Source organism: Copadichromis virginalis, linkage group LG20 (assembly GCF_057382275.1).
Source record: "Copadichromis virginalis isolate Kocher_CV1m ecotype Utaka linkage group LG20, C_Virginalis_male_GT1.1, whole genome shotgun sequence".
NCBI classification, from domain to species: Eukaryota; Metazoa; Chordata; class Actinopteri; order Cichliformes; family Cichlidae; genus Copadichromis; species Copadichromis virginalis.
In genome coordinates, this window is record NC_140637.1 from 21,146,630 (window position 1) to 21,164,482 (window position 17,853).

Consider the following 17,853-nt stretch of genomic DNA (forward strand, 5'->3'; position numbering starts at 1 on the left):
GCTCACTCAAACTTCTATCAAACCAGTGCAAAGCAATCTTCCGGGAGCATGGCTTATTTATTTATAGCGCCTGAACCAAGTTCGGTGGCTTTTCCATTATAAATGATAATGAAACCTACCAAGCCATGTAACACAGAAAATTTTAAACAACCCGACTCACTTGTGTCATGGTGTGGCATATTAACAGGGTGAGAGATGTAAGTGACTGTAAGTCTGCTGTGTGTTGTCAGCAGAGTGCTGTTTTGGCAGTTGTAGCGATTTTACAGTAAACAGCTTTAAGCTGCGATACAAAAGGAAACTCAAGGCCAAGATGAATCGAGTGAGTGACGGAGAAATTTATGGTAGCTGTCACAGCAATTTGAATCTGGCTGCTGGTTGGTTGCTAAGAATATTTGCACTGAGATAGTATATCCATATCATGGGAACAACATTAGAAGCAGTAGCATGAAAAAAGTTTTTTATAAGACACAGAAGATGTGCATAGTGAAACTTAGTATGGAATCGCAAATAGGCTTAAAAAAGATTTTATTTATACATTTTATATACAAAGATTTTATTGTTTCAAATGTAATTTAAAATTTTTATGTTTAATGTTAAAAATCATCATTTAAAATCCGTTCTGTAGATCTTATCTTTAGAATTTCTCATTTTATATCTCAATTGCACCACTGCTATGAGCATCTTGATTGCCTTTACTTGAATTTGTTAATACATCTGACCTATACAGTATTTTAGATTGTGGACAGTTTGAATACATAAATTGTGAAATAAAGCATCTAACTGAGTACCTAATTTGTATTTCCAAAACTCAAAATAATTAATCAAAAGTCAAAGAGATAATGAATTACGCTCAAACCAATAAATGTTACTTTTTTTTTCTTTTTTCCTTTTAAAAATACTAGCACGCTTGTTTAACCTAACACAAAAGGTGTTTTGTGCATAAATGCTAAGACAAGGTCTTGTTAGCATGTTGCTAGGTGGCTGCCAAGCTACCTGGTGGCGTCATAACACATCATGCTTAATTTAGATTTTGTGGATATAAATTAGTTGTTATTATACTGAATTTAAAATGATACAAAACCTCATAAAAGCACCATAAGAGCAGGAACAGAAAAAAATAAAATGGGCCATATTATCCCGTTGCAATGTGGTTGCTAGGCAATGCGACGATATTGTAACATAATTCCACTTTTGTTGATATAAATGAGATGATACTGCCATGAATTAAAATGATGGGATGAGTTCATGTGTGTAGGCGCATAAACGCAAAAAACTAAGTCTTATTTGGCCATTGCTAGGGGATTTCCAGGCAACCTGATGGCATCATAATATATAATTAAAGACTTAAGTTTTGTGGATATAGATTAGATGTTATTTTCCTGACATACAAATACAAGTAACCACTGGTGTTACCCCTCAGCCTCGAAGTACGTGCGCCTATAGTATAAATTTGAAAATCCCAGGTGATTTTCAGAAAAGCTGACTTTTGACCTTGAGGTCAACATTCAAACAGCGAGACTCAGTTGTTTCGAACACCTCTGAAATTTTTAATAGATGCACCTATGGTATAAAATCTAAAATCGCTGTACTCAAAAACTTGAATACACCGCCTGCCTGCCCCGCTGGGTGATTATAATACCACATCAGCCTTTTACGGCTGAGGGGTAAAAATGATATGATGCTTTCATAAGGTCCTATAGAGGAAGCGTACATGTTAAATAGAGGTATTTTTAGCGTACTGCTAAGTGGTTGCTAGGCAGCACGTTGACATCATACTACGTGATATAGATAAGAACCGTCAGGTGCCTAAGGTATAATTTTGTGTCACATTTGCTTGCTCAATTCCTGATCATGTGGGAGGAGTCTGCAGACATAGAAACACAGCTAAAAAGGCTTTTTGTGTTATATGATTGTGTGTATTCATTTTAAAATCAAATATAAGTTTCTTCGTTTTTGTATTGGTAAATTGTTCTTTTTAGATTTAGTTACCCTCTTTAACCAATTGGACTATTTTATACATATCAACCTTCCCTAAAAGCATTTCAGCACTTTGCTCTAATTATTCATTCAATTAAATCAATGCTTGAATCTTAAACTGTTTGCTGATGGATTTATTCATAGGCTTAAAAAGTATTTTATTATTCTCTCAGCACACATACCAATCCATTTCTAAAATGTAATGTAGATTTAGTCCTGCAATGTGGGGTGAGAGGTCATGAAGCTTTTCACTGATTTACACAGACTACCATAAATTTTATTGCTAAAAAGTGAGCAGCAGCAAGAATTCAGTCACAAGTATTATAAGTTAGTATCAAGTTTGTGTGCAGCTCCCAGCAAAGCTGCAAGATCCAAACTGTGCTGGCAGAGATGCTTAATGCTTGAATTTCGAACCACATTTTACACATAAGCATATTAACAGTTTTGGGACACTTAACGAACGGAAGATTCTGGGACTTGTGGCCAAATTCACAAGCAAGAATTGCAAGCAGAAGGCTGCTGCCATTTGAGACTTTTCCAACTACATCAAAACACCAATTTGGTGAGATGGGATTATTTGGCTCTCAAGCCTTGTCCTCCATTTCTACTGCTTTGCTTCTTTGCTTTTACAGGGCTGAGGTATATGAAAAAAATCAAATTATGATAACCAAAAAATCTGTTCACATCCGTTTCAGACACAGGAAGAAGACAATAACCCTGATAATGTCCAAAGAAAGTCTTGCAGCTAAAAACTCAATTCAGATGTTTTAAGTGAAATTAATATTTGGTAATAGTAAAAAAAAAAAAAAAAAAAAAAAAAAGAAGAAGTCCAAAATAGAAAATTAAGGATAAACGCTTTGATTTATCCAAATTCATACAGAACACATAAAAGTTTCATATAACCCATTTTCTGGGATGATTTACACACCGAGTGTGAAACAAACCTCATATACACACACACACACGTCTCTGCTTTGCAAGCACATACTGAAGTACACATATCCTGGGACTGTACAAAGACAAAGACTGGCACACATCTTCAGGCTGTGGCCCTCTGAATTTACTTCAGATTTGTAATGGGACATTTAGAGCAGAAGAGAAGCAGCCTGGGAGTGCAGACAGCAGAGAGTATAAGGAAAGAACAGACACAGCCTGGAAAATTGGTATCAAAAACACGGGACAGGCTCTGCCACAATTTTTCAACTTTTCTAGACTCTGTTAGGTTCTTGATACACCGCACTACAGAGGCAGGGGGAGAGACTGTTTGGATCCCATAGCGAGACATCCCTAAAGAGAGAAACTGCAGATAAGGAGTGTGTTTACCAGCAAGAGAAGCCCATCTACTCTGCATGCAAGCCATATTCCCTCAGCTTTGTTCACAGCAAATGATGGACTCACATTACAGTTTTAAATCAACCCACAACTTAACTCTGTCAGGAGAAACAAACCTATAAATCTCCAGCTATCGAAGTTCACACAGCCAGCAACTATCAACAGAAGAGTGTGACCTTGGACTGGACATAAAAATCTCATTACTTCCTCCACACTGCAATATCAAGAAACACCAATAACAGCCCTACCTCAGTTCCTCACTTACCCTGGCTAGCCTCATGATCCTTGGTTATTCATTTTCCTCACTCAAACTGAAAGACTTATGTAGGACAGTGTCTTCACCAAAGTATTTTCTGGAGCAATAAGACGATTTCCCCAAAAGGCACAAGCTTTTCTTTAAATTAGATAAGTATCAGGCAGATGCATCAACCTAAACAGATAAAAACAATAATAACAGATTTTTAAAAGCAGGTGGACATACCTGACCATTCTGGAGGCGTCACATTCAGATCTGAAAAACAAATGAGACACACGGTTTTAATGGTTTTTGTTAAACAGGTAGAAACAGGGATGCTGCAGTGCTTCAGTAGGACAGCAAAAGACAAGTGAAGTTACATAAAATGGCTCACTAACCACCAGGCTTTGATTCAGCAACTGCATTATTGCAGTAAAGTGCAGCTATCTGACACTGACAGGTGCTACACTTTTAAACAGATCAATCTGGTCTCCTGAGAAGTGGACACAATTTATATTCTAGATACAACTTTGGTGTGACATTTACAAAATATTCCACTGAATGTGTCAAAAATGTGTCTACTGAATCCAGTATCTTGTCCTTGAAGACAAAAAAAAAAAACCCCAACCTTTTTATACTTTGGTGTTTAGATAGGCATGAAACTTTCATGATGGCCTGTGTAATAGAATAGACGACTCGTGGACAAGAAATGTGAAACTACAACTATTCTGGTTGTAACAGCCACAGTGCTGTAAAATACACAAATAAATAATCCAATTAAATACAAAATGCAGTAGTCACATGTTGATTCATTTAAGGGAATATGGATCAAAAAGGGAAAAAAGGGGATGAAAAGCACACATCGTGGCTACAGTGGACACTTTCCATTGCTTGTAAGGCTCTTTATATGTTAGAACTTCTCTGTGGCTGGCTGACTGACCGAAAACAGCATAAGCAAGGGTGGCCCACATGTTAAAAAGTATGTGGTACAACCACATACTATAGTGAAAATAGTCATCTATGTCCACTGTGAGCGACCATCTTTGAACAGAGGCGGGGGTTTACGACACCAACTGCCTGCCATCTATAATCCAGTTTTGAGTTCCCTCCCCAGACGCCTTAACGCCCACTCACATCCTGGGCCATCTGACCTCAGGAAATCGCATGATAAGGTGGGGTCAGGTTTCACAATGAGCTCACCCAAAACCCTGGCTGATTGGGACCCACACCCGCTTTCACACCTTGGCTCATGTGATTAGAGGATCATCAGGGGGTCCTTTTGTCCCTCTTTGGGGGGGATACTCCCACTGGGTTTAAATATTTGACCTTAGAACTGAAGAAGCTTCTCGGATGAGAGGTGAAACGTCTTCAAGCAACTTAAAGAAGTCCAGACGCTTTTCTTTGCAAGCTCCTTTGCCTACGATGACCTGGATGACTGAGAACCTTCACAGACACTATAGTGAAAGCATAGTGGATCTCTCATGAGAGCCTTCCCATGAGCGGCTGGCCTACCAAAATCTCTACAAGAGCACATGAACGACTCATCCATGAGGCCACAATAGAACTGGAGCCCTCACTTGCCTAAGTTAAGTTCAGTGTTCATGATTCAACAATAAGAAAGAGACAGGACCAGAATGACATATCTGGCAGAAAACAAATAAACAAACAAAAAAAACCCCACAAAGTCTTGTCTCAGATTTCCCAAAAAAAAAAAAAAAAAACATCTTCATGAGGACTTGGAAGGTTTCATTTGAAGTAAAACTAACAGCATAAAATGAACATCATACCAACAATGGAACATGGTGGTGATGGTCTCCTGGAACCATGGATTTTCCTCTCTAGCAGAAAATCTTGGAGAATCTCCAACGAGCATGTCATGTCCAAAAGCTCAGGCTTACTTGTGTTATGACAATGTCCCAAACACACCAGCAAGTTCACATCTGATTGACCATGAAGAAAAAGAAAAAAGGTTTTGGATTGGTCTACTCAAAGTCGATGGACTAATGGACCATAAACAACCACACAAAGAAGAGTGTGGGCCGATATCCTTCCACAGTGATGTGAAAGACTTATTGCCAGTTGTTCCAAATGCTTGATTGCAGTTCTAGCTGCAAGCTTGGTCGGTCATACCTATGAACCTTTGACCCTGCCATTTCATAGGTTCTTTTAGAAATTGCCTTTAGTAAATAGCATTTTAAAAGCAAGTACAGTGCTATTCACACTACAGAAATAAAATGTAGTCTCTACTGTTAACCAAACCAAACAATGAGGGATTCATTTGTGAATAGACGGTATAGTTACTGGTACTGTACATACAAAGGCTTTTCTTAGAAGGGTTGTGCTGTTCATCCTTATTGTTGATGATTCTCTGCATAGTTCTTCATTGGTGATTGTTGTCCTCCTCATCATTCCAAGTCATTTTACTTGTTTGCTTGCCTGGGTGTTGGCCATGTACCATTCCTCTCATTTCAAATATCTATAGCTCACCTAAACATCTCCTTAAGACTGTCAGCAATTTTTCAGCAACGGCATCCAAAAATCTTAATTATTTCCATAAAGCACAGAAGAAACCTGATACCGTCTGCATTTTCATTAACGCAAATCCCATTTGGACTGTGGAAATAGGCTGAGGTAAGAATACAGCGGAGTCAATATAATGCAATGGTGGGATGAGATTCATTGACACACATTCTCCAGTCCAGATACAATTACTGGAGAAATTGATTGCTGTGTATACAATGCATCAGTGAAAAAAATGATCAGACAAAAACCATGCTTCACAAATCTTTGACTAAATGATATTTCCATCTTTTAAACAACTTCCCACTTTCTAACCCACCATCCTCAGAGGCGGCCACAGCACACAAGAAGTGGTCAGTACCCTGGACAGCTCCTCCAGCCTACAGATTGAATATGACTTCTACTACTACTAGTACTACTACTATTACTGTTACTACATTTGCAGAAATCCTGACTTGTGTGGTGAGGCATTCATTTTTATGGTCTTTCCTGCAAAACTGTCACCCTTGTACAGAAGACAAATGGACAGTCTGCTGCATCTTATACAGCTCCATGTATCATCAGTCATTTGTATTCATATGGAGCCTGACTTTCTGCCCCTGAGTCACTAACTTGTTGGCTATGGAAGGGCACTGGCAAAAAGGCTGCAAATGCAAGTGCTCATACAATTCTTAATTTAATATGGGAAACTGACAAGAAGCAGCTGCTCATTTACAAATCCAGCTGTTACAGAGCAACTAAAATTAGCATTCACAGAGTCATGTTTCTGATCACTTGGTGAATTTCATGTCTAAAAATCCAGTGCGTGCATCTCTATTGATCCCTTAAGGAAATATTTCCCTCTTTAACCGATGCTCACCATCCCCAGCAGTCAGTGCTCAGTGGGTTTTAGAATTGCCTGCAACAGCTGAAAAAACACATACGAGCTGTTAGAACGATTCAAAATGATCAAGTTACCTAAACAGTAAGCAGAAACTCACCATAAAGTTCTGTAACGGTTACAGTGACATGATAGAAGCACCAATTAAAGCCATTTTAAGGCTGTAAGTGACAGGTGCATCCATTTAAAGACATTCTTTTGCCTTAATTAGTCACAGCAGAGACAGGCAGAAAGAAGGTGAGAAAGAAAGCATGAAGTACACATCCTGCTGGCTAGGAATCAAACTGAGGACATGCTGCTGCTGCTGATATTTTCAGCAATGTACAATGAAATGTAAAAACTCTGATGGCTGCTTTACTGCGATTTGCAGGACCTGCCTCTTTGACTGAGTCATTAGAACTCAATCAGGAATTGTACCAACTAGATTTGAGCCAAATTAGATTTCCGAAATGGCTACGGAAAACAGCGAGTTGAGAAAAAGCGCCTTCAGAATGTAGGGTTATATGAGAAAAGAATATTAATGGATTATTAATTCACTCAGGTTCTCAAAGCTAATTTGGGTGGTAATGGAAATAAAAATGAAATCCACTTTTTATTGCCTTATTTAAGTGGAAACTATCATCTTAATGATGACAAATACATGAATGAAAGCAAGAATCCAAGTTGAGCTGTTTTTCTTCTGCATTGCGCTGAAACACCAGGCACTTTCAGGTGCATTCCCAAAGCCTTTTAAATAATGCATGAAATGCCAAATCCCATTGGAAGTATCATTCCACAGGAAGGCCTCCTCAAGCTGTGAGGGTGGTTTCTCCAATAGCGGCCTGCAGAGAAGTGAAATCTCAAGTGGTAGAATTAAGATTTCCACCCCACAACCAGTATTACATTTACTGCCATCTCAGTGGCTTCCACTTGCCCTTTACCTCACTGCATGTGTACGGTACATATTTAAGCCCTTTTTTTTCTCCTTTGGATCAGATACAGAGTCTGTTGCTGTGAGGACAGTCTGTTTCCTGTTGTGAGAGAGGAAATGATCAGGGAGGGCAGAGCGAGTGCAAAGAACGCTGACTCAGAGTTTATCAATCTGCGTTTCTGCAAGAGTAAGTGCAACTGGACACGGCTGCAGAAATGCATTAGTCTGCTCATTTAATCATATCTCCCTGCTTAGCATCAAATAAACTGGAACATCATCTACTGTGCAACACACAGACAAACACACCTTGCTTCCAACAAATTCCTGTTTTTACACTGTGTATGGCTTATTGTAGGTAAAACATTTTCTTCGCTTTCAGATACGTTACCATGTATTATTAAAGCTTGGGCACATTTTCCTAAAGCTGTTTTACTTTCCTCACCTCTTTCAGGAAAGGCCTGTCCCAATGTAATTAGAAACCCATTATTTGTTTTTCACTGTAAAATATTCAGTAGGGTTAGGCCTCGAAGAAATAGCTTCTAGCACTTCATCACTTTTAATGTGGCAAAAAAAAATAAAAAAAAAATAGCACTGGGCAATAAAGAAAAACATGTGCACCCATTTCCTTCCACTTATTTAGAAAATATCAGAAGCTACTGTAGTTATTATTATTTATTTTTTTAAGGCATTTGATTGATGACATTGCAAATAAGACTACTGCACTGGAGACCATATTTAATACTGCATGCAAACAGTGCTGTACCACATATTTCTACTGCAATTCTCTTACTGTACTTTGTGTTCTATCGGCCTCAACATTTAAAATAAATAAATAAATACAATCAGGACACACAGACCCATCTTCACCTCTGACCTCTTCACCTCGCACTTGACAAGGCTAACAGCAGGAATGCCATTATGAACGTCGCAGTCCTTGACTGAACTGGATAGACCAAAGTTATTTCCAAAGTTACCTAAACAGTTAGTGGCTTTACTGAATAATATACTGTGGAATTCAGCAACAAGCGTGGCAGTTATGAAATGCTTTAAGCTTCTGCGATCAAACTCCTTCAAGCCGTGATGAAAAATAATAAATCAAATCCAGAGTTGCACTCAATTTTCAAAACTTTCTACTGAAAGCAGAACAGGCCTTGTTGCAATTTCGTGGCTCTTGCCTCCATTCAGAACAATGCCATCAAATGATCAATGACTTGAACCTGCGGTCGGCTATAACAGCTCACTCACGCTGACAGGTCCCTCAGAGGAGGAACACCAAAGCTAGACGCTCTTGTGTACCTTTTCACATTTATTGTCAATATTTTATAAGATGTTTCCTTTTCAAAGAACACTGCAGTCAAGATGCATCATTTTAATGTTTGATGTAGATTTTACACTTGCTTCTCTGGTAAGATGCTTGTTTGTGTGTCTTTATTACTACTTCCCATTTTTCCCCCCAGTCAAGTACATAAATTAAGGCCATTCATCAAGTCTTAGGCTCCTCAGTGCAATACACACTTCTTGTGTCCATATTACTGAGACCTAAATGATCTGTATTAATCAGCAGCTAATTAAAAGCACAAATGTGTCTTGCTAAGCAGATCTAATGAGTCCTCTCTGTAGTGGTTTGTTTCTCATGGTGCTGTCAAATTATGTATCTCTGAGGAGTTACTGGTGCATGACCCCCACAGGCTGTCAGCTCCTGCATAAAAGGAAAGTGGCAATTCTTCACAAACACACATTCGTACACACATACACACTTGTACAAGAAAACTGCACAAAGCCCCATTCTTCTTTTGCCCACTTTAAGTTCTCATCATCTACACTGGAGTACCAGTCAGAGTTTTCCCATCTGTGCTTAAGACTGTTTTTTTTAGCTGCCCAAAAGGTTCAAGACACTCTTTGTAATTTTTTTTGTTTTCACAATGAGCAAAAAGATTTTCAATGGGTTCTTTCAGGTAGTTTTTCTTTTCCAAGCAGCATTACTCTTGAAATATGTGCAGCATATGGTTTGACATCACCTTGCTAATTTAAGCAGTCTTCCTTGAATGTTGGTCAAGAATCAATAAGGCCTCACAGATATGCAAGTTGTCCATTTCATGTACAATAATGTTGCTGAGTGAAACTGGTTGTACAGAAGGTGATGCACTTTCACAGACAAGTCTGTCGCCTCCATTAAAACTATGACCGCGGCGATTAGCTAGCGAACAAAAGCAATCACAAGGAAGTGGTTTGTAAACTGGTTTGAGAAATTAAAGTTTATTCCCCTAGTGGTTGTGGACATCACTGACCCGTCTGTAGACCTGTGTTAACTAAGACTTCGCAAATCATTTTCTGAGCAACTGCCATCAACCTCTAGCAACCAATTGCAACCAGCTGTGGAATATTCACTTTTACTTTATGACAGGAGGTTGTCAGATGGTCGCAGATCATTTTCTAGCCCTATGAGACCGGGGCCTTATTCCTACATAGTTACCATGATTGTCAGACAGCCAAAATGGACAAGTTAATCCCACCTGGTTAGTTGTTAAATATCTGTAAAACATCAGAAGTAGTAAATAGGAGAGCAGTTTTCTGACTCTATAAACCGGCGGTCCCCAACCCCCGGGCCACGGACCGGTACCGGTCCGTGAGTCGTTTGGTACCGGGCCGCGAGAGTTGAGGCTCGGCTGTGAAATGTATGGTTTTCAGGGTTTTTAGTGTTATCGTTTTTATCGTTAACTCTGTTTTCCTGGGTCTTTTCATGTGTGTTATGATTAAATCTTTTTTTCGGTACCGGTACTGGTTTTATTTTGTTGCATTTATCCGCGACACTATAAAGGCCGGTCCGTGAAAATATTGTCGGGCATAAACCGGTCCGTGGTGCAAAGAAGGTTGGAGACCGCTGCTATAAACGCTTTCCTAATGACTTTAAGAATCGTTAGTCGTTAGCCAATGAGCATGCAGTTTAAAAAAAAAAAAAAAAAAAAAAAAAAAAAAACACCTGCTTTTCACATTCTTTTTTTTTGGCTGCGCTGGAAATGCTCAAAATGGGACTTCAAATACCAACAGGTGACATTAGTAGCTATGTCCATCTTTTATACTGTGTATGAGAAAAAACTACATATGGCATGACAAAAAACTCTGCTTAAGAAAGAAAAAGCTCAGTGATGTCCCCATTTCAGACACTCTGCTGGATGTTCCCTGTGCTCCTTAGCTTTGTGGACAAAGTGTCCAAATTTTGTTTTGCAAGACCACGGGACAGTTGAGCTCTGGTCCAGAGGAGTAAGCGGACATAGTTTATGTTTCTTCGCATGGTAAAATTTTAAACTACATTATTTCTGGATGCAGCAACACATTTCCACAACAGGAAAATGTCTATTTTTAATAAAGTCATACCTAAGGGCCCAAATAGCAGGGCCATTCAATATTAGTTCTTTGTCCATTTCATCCAGAGATGTGGATTCTCTGCCTCTTTAAAGGGAATTCCCAAATTCTTTGCAATCTGACTTTAGTACTATATTGTCAAACACTTTGAACCAACAATATTTCACTTTTTCGCAGAAGACGATCCCTCAGGGAGTCTCTTTTTATAACTAATCATGTAAATACTTTAATTAAACTAACAATGTTGTCCCTGATTGCTGGCATCAGATTCAAAATAGCTCTCTATGCAATGTTCAAAATAACATAATCAGCATGTTTACCAGACATGGATTAACTGCAGTCCCAGACCAAATCTAACCAGTAAATTTAAAATTTTTAAAAAAAAAACATTCAAAGAAAAGTTTATGATCTACAACTAGGTATAATTCATGTCTGGGAAACTGAGCCGTAGGCTTTAAATGGTTTATAAATTAAAATTTAATTTTGTGTTTCTTCGTATATAAACAGCCTCTCAACTTTTTGGATGGTCGTGTTTCAAACATAAACACAATCAGCGAGATTACAATAGCATCTAAATAATATTAGACTTTTGTTTCCAGACATTTAAAGCTCTTGAGCATGTTAAAAAGGCGCACTGGTTTTTTCCTCCCACTTTGAATCCAAGTGGTCTTAAACACCTGACCTAACAAAGTGAGCTGGATACAGGGGGATCTCACTCTTACTCATGCTGCATTCCTGAACATATTGCTCGGATTTGGGTGAGCCCTCAGAGTCTCTTGCAAAGTCTGAGGTTATAAAGAACAAGAGAAGAAGTGCACTCCATCTACAAGCATCTGAAATGCACATACCGCAAGCCAACACCTGAGTGGAAGCAATTGAACCTGTTAAACCAGCAAGTAACCATCAGCAAACTTAAATACACAAACCAGTTAAGTACTCGCAACAGAAAATTCAGCCCAGCCAGCTGTAACAAGGCCTGTGTTGACATCTATCCATGGTGACTAAGAAGAGTGTGTGTAAGCAGTAGCTCCTCATCTGTGTTTAACTGTTGACTCAGCCTCCACCTTGTCAGCTTTTCACGCACACACACACACGCACACACACACACACCGCACTCCCACTTGGCAGAAAACTAGTGGCAGCATTTCAAACAGCTCTCCACAGGTACTATGCTACAAATTGCCTTCGATTCAGCTGCTGCATCAGCTGGTTTTGACAGCTGTGAGGCAGATAATTGGTTCAACTGTGAAGAAATAAAGAATGAACAGGCAACTATACTTTGGCCTTGTGGCCGCTACAAGTGTGCTGTTTCAGTGCTGATCACAGTTTGCAATAATAAAGAAAGCAAAAACATCAGGGAATAAACAGAGAAGAGAACATTTTATCATCCATAAATCTTCTTTAACACAAAACTGACAAAAATGAAAAAGATGAGACTCATTTAGTACATTTTGAGTAAACATAATATTGTAACTTTCTAGCAAAAAGCTGAGTTTGTCTCCATGAACAGTTTTTTGTTTGCTTTTTTCTGAAAATAACCAACTATGAGAACACAGAAAAAAATCTTGTCATTGTAATGTGCTACTTGTGAATCGTGAGCTCAGTGCTCCATTACATCATATGCAGTATGGTACTATAATACGCACAATATCTAATTGTGAGTTTCTTCCTTTGTCTGCCAAATCCTACTACAGCATCAGGGGCTGAGCAACCAAACCTGGCCAATAAGTACATCTTGGGCCCCTGAAGGTTCTCATAGGTATCAGATATTATGATGTCATGCAATCACACAGCAACATGTTAAAATAACCCGTTTTTAGGTTTTATAACACCTCAGGCAAGCACACTGTTCTTTTTTATTTCATCACAACAACATCTCATTTATTGCCACAAAACTTGAATTGCACATGATATATTATAACGTCATCACGTTGCCTAGCAACTGCCTAGCAATTGGCTAAAATGACCCATATATTTTTGCATTTCGGCACCTACAACACCGTAAAAACAGCACTGTATCATTTTCATTTCACGGCCAACAGCAAGAATAGGCCAAACAATACTGTATCTGCAAAAGCTGTTCGGCGCTTTGAGAAAACAGCATGTGTTCTTTCTTTCCTACTCAGAGCAAGGTGAGACAATTGATATACCTCACTACTCATACACTACCATCAGCAGCGAGTTAGATTAAATTATTAAAAAGACACCCCCCCCCAAAAAAAGAGAAAAACACATGAGAAGTTAGGTTTATATGACTAACACTTTAACCATACGTGTTTACTTAAGCTTCGATGTCCATCAACACACCTTAGTCAGATCTATTGGTTTATCCCTGAAGTTCCCGATCATAAATCATTTAAGCGCAATGCAAACAAGCCCCACAACTTGACTTTCAGGCATCCTTGTTTTCACTCATTTCATTCACTGAATTGACGCTCAGTCACAATCCAATCATTGTGGTTTCTGAAACGCATGTCAAATGGCGCCATACTATCCTTATTTAGTCCACTGACATCATTACTCTCAAATCCCACAGGAATTGATATCAAGACTTTACTTGCAAGTTAAATCCAGCTGAGTTTGGTGATTTAAACATAAACGGTTTTTTGGTGAAGGCTTTACTTGTAACCCCATGAGGTAACAGTGTTCATTATGGCCATAATTATCCTATCTTATGAGACAACTAGCAAGAACAAAGGACACAAAACAACTGTAACAGTGTCGTGATAGGCCTGATTGGGGGAACCAGAGGTCAGCAGTGCCTGGCTTCCTTCCAGCAAGACTGCAGTCACACTGAGGAGGGACAGTCTATTACACCTAAAGGCAGCCTGCAGTTGATTTTGAGTGCAAGTTTCAAATTCTCTTTGGCCATTGCCTGAAATTTATAGGTGGGTCTGGATGCAAATCATCCCTGTGTAGACATTAATCTAGTAGGGGCATTTCATTAGAGGGGGCTTTGCTGGAGAATGGGAGCCCATGTGCTCGTAAATTTGGTTTGGCACACTGATTGTTCAGCAGATCACCGGGTAAATGAGTGGACACCACCAGCCACAAGAAGCAGCTTTCTCCATTATGCTATTCTTTCCAGCCATGTGGTCCCAAAACACATGCTAAAGCCGTTACAGTGGCATGGGGTGAACTATTTATGAACCTGCCAATTTCCAGTCGACAAGCTCAACAGAGGGGGCTTAGGAAGGGCAACTAAGTTGTTCTTAGGCAGCAAATTACAGCAAAGAAGCCAAGACATAACATCTGTAACCCACACAGAAAGCAATACAAAACCACAGATGACAGTGAACAACAGTACTGACCAAAATCAGCTACCTGAAAGGACATTTATCAAGTACTTGAGTATCTATTGATTCAATTGACGACACATCTCACCTGGACGACCAACTGCTCCAAGCTGGTCAAGAAGGCTCACCAGCGCCTCTTCTTCTTGAGGACTCTGAGGAAGAACCACCTGTCCTCAGACATCCTGGTGAACTTCTATCGCTGCACCATCGAGAGCATCCTGACCAACTGTATAACAGTCTGGTACGGGAACTGCTCTGCCTCGGACCGGAAGGCGTTGCAGAGGGTCGTGAAAACTGCCCAGCGCATCGCCGGAGCACCACTTCCTGCCATAAAAGACATCTACAGGAAGCGGTGTCTGAAAAGGGCTGGGAAAATCATCAAAGACCCCAGTCACCCATCACATGGACTCTTCACCCTCCTGCCCTCTGGGAGGCGCCACAGGAGCCTCCGGACTAAGACCACCAGGTACCGGAACAGCTTCTTCCCCACAGCTGTCAGACTCCTGAACTCTGCCTCCTGACATCTGACCCACGTTAAACTCATGGACTGAACATACACACACCCACAATGGACAACTGTACCCTCAAACACAATAATAACATGGACTGAACCACCACTCACAACCACTAGCACTTTATATAGCCTCTGTAGAAACTATCTACACCCTCACTTATCTTAACTGCACTACTGTATAGCTCTGTGTAAATAATCATTCTGTACATTCGATAATCTTTAATCCTACAACTGTTTACAACTTGCATAGTTCCCATTTCTGTATAGCTGTATATCTCAGATTCTGTAAAGTTATTTATTTCATATTCTGTATAGTTTTTCATATTTATATCCTGTTCATATCCTGTACATAGCTTGTACTCACTACAGCCTGTACATACTTATAGTTATAGAATATTCACAACATACTTCATACCGTGTACATTATAACATACCATAATAGACCCATTTCTGTAATATACTCACATATCTATATTATTGCTAATATATATTGTAATATATCTATATCACTAAAGCACTTCTGGATGGATGCAAACTGCATTTCGTTGCCCTGTACCTGTGCATGTGCAATGACAATAAAGTTGAATTCTATTCTATTCTAATTCCTATGAGTACTAACAGGCTTGGTTCCAAGCACTAGATCTGCAATATAATGAGATAAATTAAATAATAAAAAAACCAAAGCTTTAGAAATTGAAATGCAAGTTCCTTATTTAGGTATGAATCTCACGGAGCAACTCACAATAGCTTACCACAAAGATATGTAGCGGTATCACAACACAACGCACAAAACAATTTGTCTATCTAAACCAGGGGTGCCCAATCCCGGTCCTCGAGAGCTACCGTCCTGCAGCTTTTAGATGCATCCTTGTTCCCACACACCCGAATCAAATGAATGGCTTGTTATCAGGCCTTTGCCAAACATGATGGCATGCTGAAGAGGTAATCAAACCATTTGATTCAGCTGTGTTGGAGTAGGGATGCATCTAAAAGCTGCAGGATAGTAGCTCCCGGGAGCTACTATCCTACAGTCCCAATCCCGAGGACTGGGATTGGGCAGCCCTGATCTAAACAGAAAAGAGAACGGAAAAAGAGAAAAAGGAAGAATTGTTCACTTATTGCTGTATTATGGTGTTTTGTGGATTATTATTATTATTTAAGTTCAATAAATGTGTCACTTGAGTCATTTACCTCTCTCATTCATTGTTTCTTATGCTCACGTTACCGTGTTTGATAAGTGCAACCAAGAGGAGTCATAAAATAGTGACTCTGGTTAGTCAAACTGTCTGGGACTCCATTTTTTACAAGATAGGAATGGTTCAGATTTTGTTGTTGAACATTTATTAAAGAAAAGCCAAATCTCAAATGCATTTTAAAAAGAAAATGAAATATCCAACTGCTTTAACTGTCAAACATTTGCTCCAAAGCACAGTTTACCAGCTGCTGAATATATGAAATGACAGTAAATGAATCTATAAAACATATACTGAAAATGCACTGCCTGCCTAAAAATGTTCTTCTTGTTCTCACAGCCCTACAGAAACTATGCAGTCTGTGTCTTGGCAAGTAACCAAGCCTAGCACTGCACATCATCAGCAACTCAAGAGCTTTGCTGCTCATTCACCAGCATTCAGAAGTCTTGTTCGAGCACTGGTGTTTGAAATAATTTCTTGTGTTATTGATTAATAATTGATCACTCAAGAGCACATATGCTTCTTTATGCTCTTCATTTTCAAAGACTGCCTGGAATTAAAAAATAAATAAAATTTATTAACAAAGTCTTCTCCCACAGTCGCTGAACTCAAATCTCTAACATGACTCGGAATTTTCCACTGTTGTTTCAGTGCATAATTACATCAGATTTCCAAACATAGAATAACCAAAACATCTACATTCAAATATCTCTTTAATACACTTTGGAAAACTAAAAACTCAAAGGCTGAGTGAAAAAAAAAAAGAAGAAGAGTTTCAGAAATGACATATCAGCTGTTTGTCATCTACAGTTGAAGTTATCACACCAGCAATCACATCAGCATCACAAATTTTGTTTACACTCGGTTGGCTATCTGGGCCTGGGACAAAGTCTGAATGCTAAATGTGGCCTGGCAGACGCATCCACCAGCTCAGAGATAAGAAATGAAAGTAATCGCAAACAGCATTCTACCCCCAAACCCCAGAGGACCTATTCGGATCACAGTGGATCCACTCTGATTAAAACAGCAGCTTCTACTGCATCACGCATGGAAAAACATTTTTTCGCAAACACTGAAAAGGTTTCATTAAAGGTTTAATTTGTGGCTGTAATTGTTTTAATCGCTTCTGAGACTGACCTGGGACACGTGGCCGAAAAGCTGCCACAGTCTCAACATAACTGCACATGTAACCACTTATCATTAATGCGTGCAGCGAAAACTTGCAACGCTGTCTTGAAATACGTGTAACTTAATTCCACTGTGAGTACAAGGAATACAAGAAACTATAGAGGGCTGTTAAAAACAAACTCCATTAGGAAAGAAACTATATGGTCAGCATAAATACTGTTGAACTAAAGGGCTGACAAGGCAGGCAACCATAGAGCCAGAAGTAACATAATATGTATGTGACTGTTAACTCTCACCTGAATGCCACACACCGACACTGACTGGGAATAATTCCTATTCTGTTAGTCTTTCTAAGCCACTATGTAGTCACCCAGGTGGACAAGTTTATAAAATAACAGGGTCTGTGCAAACTGGGAAGATTTTTTTTATATATATACCTTGGCAGTGGCTGTCCATCCTGAGAACCTGACTGACAATGTTACAAGAACCTTTTCTGTAGAGTTCA

General features: G+C 39.3%; 1 protein-coding gene across 2 annotated transcripts in view; it reads right to left on the reverse strand.

Moving 5' to 3' along the window:
- Positions 1-17,853, reverse strand: part of iqsec1a (IQ motif and Sec7 domain ArfGEF 1a) — a 100,475-nt gene that overhangs the window by 77,056 nt on the left and 5,566 nt on the right. For both annotated transcript variants that reach the window (XM_085444400.1, XM_085444407.1), the window contains exon 2: positions 3,791-3,820. In XM_085444400.1, the coding sequence (XP_085300526.1) occupies positions 3,791-3,820 (30 nt within the window). The remainder of the gene's footprint in view (positions 1-3,790; positions 3,821-17,853) is intronic.